Source organism: Puma concolor, chromosome C2 (assembly GCF_028749965.1).
Source record: "Puma concolor isolate L17-30 chromosome C2, mPumCon1.1.hap2, whole genome shotgun sequence".
Lineage (NCBI taxonomy): Eukaryota > Metazoa > Chordata > Mammalia > Carnivora > Felidae > Puma > Puma concolor.
The window spans coordinates 35,129,122-35,139,396 of record NC_141675.1 but is presented as its reverse complement, the minus strand read 5'-3'; the positions used below and the strand labels follow the sequence as shown (position 1 = coordinate 35,139,396).

General features: G+C 41.0%; 1 protein-coding gene across 1 annotated transcript in view; it reads left to right on the top strand.

The window, feature by feature from the left end:
- The first annotated feature begins 4,759 nt into the window (after positions 1-4,759).
- The window catches only part of COPB2 (coat protein complex I subunit beta 2), a 31,840-nt gene continuing 26,324 nt past the window's right edge, over positions 4,760-10,275 (top strand). Inside the window, exon 1 of the mRNA XM_025913034.2 lies at positions 4,760-4,904. Within this exon, the coding sequence (XP_025768819.2) occupies positions 4,902-4,904 (3 nt within the window). The 5' untranslated portion in view covers positions 4,760-4,901. The remainder of the gene's footprint in view (positions 4,905-10,275) is intronic.

Below are 10,275 nucleotides of genomic sequence, written 5' to 3'. Positions count from 1 at the left end.
GATGGCCAACAGGCACATGAAAAGATGCTCAACGTCACTACTCATCAGGGAAATACAAATCAAAACCACACTCAGGTATCACCCTCATGTCAGTCAGAGTGGCCAAAATGAACAAATCAGGAGACTATAGATGCTAGAGAGGATGTGGAGAAACGGGAACCCTCTTGCACTGTTGGTGGGAATGCAAATTGGTGCAGCCACTCTGGAAAACAGTGTGGAGGTTCCTCAAAAAATTAAAAATAGACCTACCCTATGACCCAGCAGAAGCACTGCTAGGAATTTACCCAAGGGATACAGGAGTACTGATGCATAGGGGCACTTGTACCCCAGTGTTTATAGCAGCACTCTCAACAATAGCCAAATTATGGAAAGAGCCTAAATGTCCATCAACTGATGAATGGATAAAGAAATTGTGGTTTATAGGGGCGCCTGGGTGGCGCAGTCGGTTAAGCGTCCGACTTCAGCCAGGTCACGATCTCGTGGTCCGTGAGTTCGAGCCCCGCGTCGGGCTCTGGGCGGATGGCTCAGAGCCTGGAGCCTGTTTCCGATTCTGTGTCTCCCTCTCTCTCTGCCCCTCCCCTGTTCATGCTCTGTCTCTCTCTGTCCCCCCAAAAATAAATAAACGTTGAAGAAATTGTGGTTTATATACACAATGGAGTACTGCGTGGCAATGAGAAAGAATGAACTATGGCCCTTTGTAGCAACATGGATGGAACTGGATAGTGTTATGCTAAGTGAAATAAGCCATATAGAGAAAGACAGATACCGTATGTTTTCACTCTTATGTGGATCCTGAGAAACTTAACAGAAACCCATGGGGGAGGGGAAGGAAAAAAAAAAAAAAGAGGTTAGAGTGGGAGAGAGCCAAAGCATAAGAGACTCTTAAAAACTGAGAACAAACTGAGGGTTGATGGGGGGTGAGAGGGAGGGGAGGGTGGGTGATGGGTATTGAGGAGGGCACCTTTTGGGATGAGCAGTGGGTGTTGTATGGAAACCAATTTGACATTAAACATATATTGGAAAAAAAAAAAAAAGGATGCCTCCCAACCCCTTAATTCACAACAAACTCAAATCATTTGTGTATCTTGTTGATTCTAGCTTCTTAGTGAAAAAGGAAGAAATGTCAGTCTAGTAAAAACAGCATTTGGTGGGGCACCTAGGTGGCTCAGTCAGTTGGGCATCCAACTCTTGATTTCAGCTCAGGTCATGATCTTGTGGTTCATGAGTTTGAGTCCCGCGTCAGACCCTGCACTGGTGCGTAGGGCCTGCTTGGGATTCTCTCTCTCTTCCTCTCTGCCCCTCCCCTGCTCATGCTGTCTGTATCTTTCTCAAAATAAATAAACTTTAAAAGATGCTATTGAAAAAAACAAACAGCCCTTGTTTTGGAGATAAATTTGGATTCATATCTCAAGGCTGTCACTCATTCTTGAGCAGTGTGGCATGGAGCATATCACTTAACCAAGCAGACCTCAGTTTCTCATCTATAAGTTGGAGAAAATAAAGTCTTTTAGTACTACTGTATGAATCACAGTATGCAAAGTGCATATTCTCATGCTGAGTACTTAGTGGACACTCAATAAAATTCATTCATAACCATTATTTCCACACTTACTTCCCTTAAACTTGTGTAGTATTTCACTGTCCCAATCCATTTGTTCACACACATCAACAAATGGTAAATCTTACAGAGTGCAAGTATGAACAGGTTTCTTTTCTGGTTTAATGGTTCCAAATTGCTTACTGAATTAAAGTCCAATTCCTCCCTATTTAAGAATCTTCAGGCTCTAGCTCTGTCCTTCCTCTCCATGCTTTTCCCTCAGTGTCCTAAACAAATACCAGGCAAACTGGACTTTTGTGGTTCTCAAATATACCACGTACTCTTTAACTCAAAGTCCTGCTCACATTATTCCTCCTTTATCAAACTGATATCCCTGGCTGGATATTTTATCCTTTGAGTACTTTATTGGTACTTCTCAGGGTACTCATATTCGGTATAGTATTTCATTATTTGTACATAACTCACCTCCCTTTGAAGAGAGAAACTAGGCTATTGTTCATGTACCTACTCACCACTTGGCTAAATGATCACACACACACACACACACACACACACACACATTCATACACAGAGTTTTATTTTTTGAAAATGCCAACTAGACTTTTCCAGGAATTATTTTCACTTCCTCAACTTCTGATGAAGGGGTGGGAATAGACTGGGGAGAGCAAGGTGTATACAGAGTACTGATAGAGGCATTGCTGACTGAACTTCCATTTGGATTTCTCACAGCAGCGGAAAAAAGGAAGGGGTGAAACAGTCATCCTAGAAATTGACCAGGTAAGACTTTAAGATCTGTTGATCAATTGCAATCAACCTCTTGGGAAACCCTTTACCAATTTGCTAAGCTTGTCCATATTTATTTTCTTCCCCAGAGCTACTTTCCTAACCTTCCAGTCTCCTCTAAACCACAGAGTAAACAAAAGATTTTAAACCCACCATTGCAAACTTAGGAATATACATACTTGTAGTTACTTATTTTATCTATTAGTTCATATTTGAGAATCTTATTTAAAATGGAATTTCTTGGGGCGCCTGGGTGGCGCAGTCGGTTAAGCGTCCGACTTCAGCCAGGTCACGATCTCGCGGTCTGTGAGTTCGAGCCCCGCGTCGGGCTCTGGGCTGATGGCTCAGAGCCTGGAGCCTGTTTCCGATTCTGTGTCTCCCTCTCTCTCTGCCCCTCTCCCGTTCATGCTCTGTCTCTCTCTGTCCCAAAAATAAATAAACGTTGGAAAAAAAAAAAATAAATAAATAAATAAAATGGAATTTCTTTTAACCAAATCCAAGACTAAATTTTTATAGGTCTAAAATTTTTATAGGCAGCACCTAGTATAGTGCTTTGGATATAGTACAAATTCAGTATGTAATGGTTGAAAGAAGAATGAATTTATAGCATACAACTGCAGAACTTAATGTTGGTTAACTGCAGTGGGAAAAATGAGAAAAGGTAGAGTCACAGTGAGTGTGACATGGGGGGCTCAGCTCTCATCAATACTAACTAAATAAATCCTTGGGTGCCTAGTGTATTTAAGGATTTAAGTATCCCCAACTGAGTGCCTTGAGGATAGAGATAATATGTTATTTTGTATTGCTTGGTAATGTGCCAAGTCTTAAGATACTTTCTCAAGTGCAAGAGTATCCAGGAATCAGAAATATTAGAAGCTCCACTATTCAAGCAAATTACATATAGTTTGAATTCATAAAATTTTCAACGAACTCTTCTCAATTTATATTTCATAAGATAAAACTGCTGGCATTAAAATCCAGTTCCAGACCCACTCTTCTATTAAATATTGCAAAAACACAGAATAGTAGAAATGGAAAGATCTTTAGAGATTATCCAGCCTATTTTTTTTTTTTAATGTTTATTTTTGAGAGAGAGACAGAGAGAGACAGAGCGTGAGCAGGTGAAAGTCAGAGAGAGAGGGAGACAGAATCAGAAGCAGGCTCCAGGCTCTGAGCCCTCAGCACAGATCCCTACCTGGGGCTCAAACCCACCAACAGGGAGATCGTGACCTGAGCCGAGGTCCTCTGGCTTAACCAACTGAGCCACCCAGGCGGCCACAACCTATTTTTAATATCAGGAAAACTTAGGCCCACAAAGGGATCACATTAGCAGCAAAGGTCTCACTAAAAGACACGCAGAGTCCATGTCTCTCTCTGAATGTTTCTACACACACACACACACACACACACACACACACACACACACACATTCTTGCCTTTCTGAAAATACAGAGGTCTTAAAAAGCCAAGGCTTCTGTCAGGCCAGAGGTACTCATTTAAACGTAACAAGTTTTTATTTGGCCCACGGTGTTTAAAACAAAATAAAAGCAGGAATATAGGAGGATGGTGACAGGCAAATGCTCTCGCAGTTTTTGCAACCTGTGGCTCATGTCCTTTCTACAGTTACCTCTATGAAGAGATACTCTGATGTAGTAGAAAGATCACGGGACTTTGAGGACACATGAATCTGAGATGAAATCCCGACTCCACCACTTACTATGTGGCCTTGGTCAGGCCACTTCTTTGAACTTTAGTTTCCTCATTAGTCAAATGGAGATAATTCAGTTTGATGGAAGGGTTTGAGAGGAAAGTAGGTCTAGCACACAGCTGAAGATCGATAAATATTTGTTAAATAAATGAATAACACAGTCGATGCTCAGTAACAAATGATCATGCATGATTGGAGTCCCTATCTCCTGGGGGCTCCAGACTGAAGGCTCTTGGCCTCCCTGCAAGCTTATTGGCCTCAAGCCCGGCCCTGAGTCTGCCCATTTCTTCCCAGCCTCACTCGGCGCTCGGTCCAGGGCTCGCAGAGAATTTCCTGGTCCTAGTTCTCAGGCCATCTTAGTACTGAGGCGTTGGACCCGTGCTCCGCCTCCTCTCCCCGTCCCTCCCATCAGAGCCAGAGTCGGAAAAGGCGGACGCGGCTCCTCAAACCACAACTCCACTACGACGGTGCTCCCCCTGCCGTTTAGCGTCCAAAGGGATTAAGCATTTCGTTTTTCTCATCTTTTTTTCTCTCTCGGTTTCTAGTTCTCAGTCTCCCCTCACGGGTTCGAGTCCATTTCGCTTGGTGGTAAAGACCACACGCAGCCTTCTCAAACCCTTCGGCTCCGGACAGTTTAGAAGGCCGCGTTGCCTAGGAAACTGAGAAGGGCGTTGGAAAACGTCCACCCTGCGTCGCGTTTGCGCAGGCGCTCGCGGCCTGGCTTCCATTATCGCGAGAATCGCCTCCCGGAAGTTCCACGTCAGTCAGTCGGCCGGCAGCAGGTCGGTGGGTCTCTCAGGGTCTGCGTCGCCGGTGGCAAGTGCGGGCTCCCGGGCTCTGACCAACGGAGCGATGGTAGGTCCAGACCCTGCAGGAGGGAGCGGGGCCTTTTCGTCTGAGGCCAGCCTTGAGCTGCTGGAGTGCGGGCTGCGGATGCGGCCGCCGCCTCAGGCCTTGCGGGGTCCTGGTCCGGTTTGAGTTTTTTGAGGGAGGCGGCGGCGGTGGGGCCCAGGAATCTGAGGTGGTTTGGAGACGCAGTGCCTGGGCTTTGGCAAAAGTACCTCATTCTGCCCTTAACACGGTGGCAGCTGATCGTACTCTCATGTTGGGCTTGTTCTTGCTATAATAGCGTGTGCTGACCGCACTGACGATCTTAAACAGAAAAGCATTCCCTCTGAAATAGGTAAATAAAGTGTATATGGAGTTCAAAGTGGAATTTCGAATGCTTTGGCATCCCACTTTAAGTTTCTAGGGGGCAAAGAAGGGTTAGGATGTTGCTTATAAAACTAGTGTGCTTTTCTGCATTTGCAAGTATAGTGGCTGGTAAGAATGGCAGTCAGGACAGATAGCACTTTTTTTATTGTCATTCTCACCCTCAAAAATACCCTAAAGTACTTTTGCCCAAGAGCGTTCTAATAAGAAGGAAAAAAGTACAATAGTGTGAGGATATGATTTCTGCAAAAAAGTAAGAAAGTTGGTATTCTGTATTTAAACATTATCCTGCACTCCCCCCACTTTTTACTTGTTATGGAGCATAGGTTCAGAGATTTTGGAGCTTGAAGAACTTTGGGATTAATAAATCCAAAATCTGTATATTGCGGTTAAAAAAAAAAAAGTTTGTAAAAAGCTAATTGAGGCAGACTTGGGATTACAGCAGAGGTTGAGTCCTTAGGGAAACTGGTGAAAGTTATGGATAATGGGTAGAGAAGCACACAGCGTTGCAAAAAATTCAGTGGGTTCACTAGAGACCACCTCTCCCCTATCCTTATCCATGAACTTCGTTGGGTCCCCAGGTTAAGGGCCCCGGAACAAGATCTCAGGTCTCTTAATGATCCTACGTCATATTGCCAGTGATCCGCTCTGGTCTGGGATCTGCTGCGCTTTCAGTAATGGACATTTTCTAACGAAATATCCTTCATTCTTTAATACATTTAAAATCTTTTTTATGAGATACAAATACGAATTTATTTTTTCACTTGTTTACCATAGAGTGTTTATTATGTGCCCATCAATTTGCTAATCATTTGCCTCCTAAGTCTTTCAACAGCTGGGAGAATGAGTTATAAGAAGTGTTTATGGAGCGGTTATGATAGACCAGGCACTATTCTAACTGCTTAACACTGAATTTAATTCTCATAACACTAAGACGTAGATAAAAGTATTATCCCCGTTTTTCTTAATGTCGAACCTGAGAGAAGTTCTAAGTAAACTTGCCCATTATTGCATATTTGAAATGAGTGGCAGAACTGAAATTTGGGTGCAGCATAATTCCCTAGACCTGGATTATACCATCTGTCCTTAAAACCCATATCCAAATGTAGAAGATGCTGTGGAGATAAAGACATGAGTAAAGCAATGACCCTGCCCTTAAGAAGAATCGACTCTATAAAGCAAAAAGAGATACATATACAAATGTTAAAGGTTAAAATTAACTTCTGTAAGATCCCTTAGGAAAGGATAGTTCTGGCTAAGGTAATCCAAAAGATTTTATTGGTGGCAGCAGCATTTAAGATGAGTCCTAAATGGGGACGCCTGGGTGGCTCAGTCAGTTAAGCGTCCGACTTCGGCTCAGGTCATGATCTCACAGTCCGTGAGTTCAAGCCCCACATCGGGCTCTGTGCTGACAGCTCGGAGCCTGGAGCCTGCTTCGGATTCTGTGTCTCCCCTTCTCATTACCTCTCCCCTGCTCACAGTCTGTCTCTCTCTCTCTCTCTCTCTCTCAAAAATAAATAAACATTAAAAAAAAAAAAGGGTCCCAAATGCATCCAGTTTTTGGAAAATGGAGGCATTTAGAACGAAGGGTACAGTATGAATATCTTACTCGTGTTTGTATCCTAGAGTGTCTAATACAGTGTCTCATTCAAAGTAGTCACTTAAATGTTGGGAGAAGTGTAACAAGAGATTTCATATGTGCTTTTTAAACTGGGATTTGTGAATTAGGGATACTTGGAGGTATTCTAGGGTTGCTTAGTCCCCCGGCCCAACTTTCCATAGCATCGCTTTTACTCAGTAATCATTAAACATCCATATGGTAAAATATATACAGTTTGTAAGTGATGGATTTCCTCATTTGCTAGAGGAAAAGTGTGAGATGTGCTGGCTTACGTGAAAGCCCCCACTGTGGTTCCTGGCACACAATAGACATTTCATGTTTGTTCACTCTGAAGAGACCAGCAAAAGGAGTTGAAATTTTTCATGGAAATTAATGAGGCAAAATTGAGAAAAGGATGAAGTAAAAAGTCCTGCTTCCCTGAATGACCAAGAAGTGTCAGGATGGTGATTTGACAGTAGAGAGTTTGAGATGGAGAGAAAGGCACACCAGTGGAAACATTTTTTGGTGATTGTAGAGAAGAGCCAAAGAACTCTGATCTTTTAAAGTAAAGAGATCTAGGTTATTGCTAAAAGTGGGAGAGGCGTGTATAGAAGTGATAACAGGGTTGGAAGTAGTAGATGAATAAAAGCCTTGTGAGGCGTTTGCTTTGTTTCAGAAAATTATCTCTGCTGAAAATATCTAGTGATCTTCATTTTGTGTTGGAAAGCAACCTTAAATTTCTGTTCCATTCATGATCATTCTGGAAGATTACAGAAATAAAGATTCCGCAGTAACTCAACTTGCCAAATAAACTTTTCGGTTGTGTTTAAAACCTGTCAAAGGGGAAACATTTAAAAATTTTTTTTTTCAACGTTTATTTATTTTGGGGACAGAGAGACACAGAGCATGAACTGGGGAGGGGCAGAGAGAGAGGGAGACACAGAATCGGAAGCAGGCTCCGGGCTCTGGGCTCGGGGCCATCAGCCCAGAGCCTGACGCGGGGCTCGAACTCACGGACTGCGAGATCGTGACCTGGCTGAAGTCGGACGCTTAACCGACTGCGCCACCCAGGCGCCCCAGGGGAAACATTTTAAATCAGTCTTCCCCAATCTGTGTCCAAGAGCAAATTAAGACTAAATCCAAAGGTATCACTGTTTATAATGAATTAACTTTTTTTCTAGAATGGTAAGTATTCTTGGGAGAATTGAGAAAATACTTTATTCACATCATTTTCTTGTCTGTGGTGTAGATGAATCCAGGTTGAAAAAAGCTGTTTTACACTATTAGCGTTTTCTGACTCAAGAGTATTTTAATTTTTGTTTAAAATTGTTCTAATTAGAATTAGGTTCTTGTATTAGATTACTAAGTAATGCATCAGTTAGGTTCCTAATTAAGTACGTTTGGTTCCTATAACTTTAAATCCATTAAAATGTTATAAATATTCCCATTTGCCTCCAAAGGCCTTCATGGACATGGATATAACCCATATTGATCACACATCCCATTCATCTAGTATTTACTAATACTATTGCCAAAATACTTTTCTCTGAAGAAATCAATTTTTTTATTGAGGTATAATTAAAATAATGTTATGTTAATTTCATGTGTACAATATAATGATTTAGCATATGTATATATTGTGAAATGGTCACAACAGTAAGTCTAATTAACATCCATCGCTATACGTGGTTAGAGTAATTTTTTTTTTGTGATAACTTTTAAGGTCTAAGCAACTTTCTATATACAACACAGTATTATTAACTAGTCTCCGTGTTGTACATTATATCCCCAGGACTTAATTATTTTATTACTGGAAGTTTGTACCCTTTGACCTCCTCCATCCATTGTGCCCATCCCCACCCCTTGCTTCTGGCAACCACCAATCTGTTCTCTGAATGTATGAGCTTGAGCTGTTTAGCGTGTGTGTGTGTTTATTTTTTTTAAAGATTCTACATACAAGTGAGGTCATATAGTGTTTGTCTTTTTCCAACTTATTTGACTTAGCATAATACTATCAAGGTCCATCCATGTTGTCACAAATGGCAAGGTTTCATTCTTTTTTATGGCTGAATAATATTCCTGTGTGTGTATACAATGGAATATTGTATATAAATATATGTAATATGTATTATGTACCATATATACAATGGAATATTATATGTATAGTATGCATATATTACATATGTTTTCTTTATCCATTCATCCATCAGTGGACACTTATACATTGTTTCAATGTCATGGCTATTGTAAATAATGCTACAGTGAACATGGGGATGTATATATCTTTCCAAGTTGGTGCTTTCCTTGTTCTTTGGATAAATACCCAGAAGTGGAATTGCTAGGTCATACATATGGTAGTTCTGTTTTTAATTCTGGCAGAGGTGGGGGGGTGGTGGTGGGGGGAGCCTCCACACTGTTTTCCAATAGTGGCTTCACCAATTTACATTCTAGCCAACAGTGCACAAGGGTTCTGTTTTCTTCACATCCTCACTGACACTTGTTATTTCTTGTCGTTTTGATAATAGCCCTTCTAATGGGTGTAAGGTGCTATCTCATTATGGTTTTGACTTGTGATGATTAGTGACATTGAACATTTTTCATGTACCTATTGGTCATCTGTAGTCTTCTTTGGAAAAATGTCCATTCAGAACCTCTGCCTATTTTTAACTAGATGATTATTTTTATTATTGTTTATTTTTTTGTTCTTGAGTTGTATGGGTTCTTTACATATTTTGAATATTGATCCCTTATCTAGATATATGATTTGCAGGTATTTTCTCCCATTCAGTAGGTTGTCTTTTCATTGATGAAATGAAATGAAATGAAATGAAATTCATTGTTGATGTTTCCTTTGCTGTGCAGCGTTTTATTTGATGTAGACCCACTTGTTAATTTTTGCTTTTGTTGCCTTTATTTTTGGTGTCAGATCCAAAAAAATCATCAAGACCAATGTCAAGGAGCTTACTGCCTATGTTTTCTTCTAGTTTTATGGCTTCAGGTTTTACATTCAAGTCTTTAATCCATTTTGAGTCAATTTTTGTAAAATTAACTATGGTGTAAGATAGTGGTCCAGTTTCCCAAACATTTATTGAAGAGACCATCCTTTCCCCATTGTATATTCTTGGCTTCTTTTTGGCAGGCTAATTGACCATATATGCATGAATTTATTTCTGGGTTCTCTGTTCTGTTCCATTGATCTATGTGTTTTTATGCCAGTATCATACTGTTTTGATTGATATAGTTTAGGATTACTAAGACTTCATGAATAACACTTTAGAATATTTTTGAATAGGACACTCATGACATGGGCACAACATTGTGATTTAGTGGATATTTTATGTATGCTTACGTAGATACTCTGTAAACCAAGGGTTCTCAAAATGTGATCTGCAGTCTCCTAGGAGTCCCCCATTC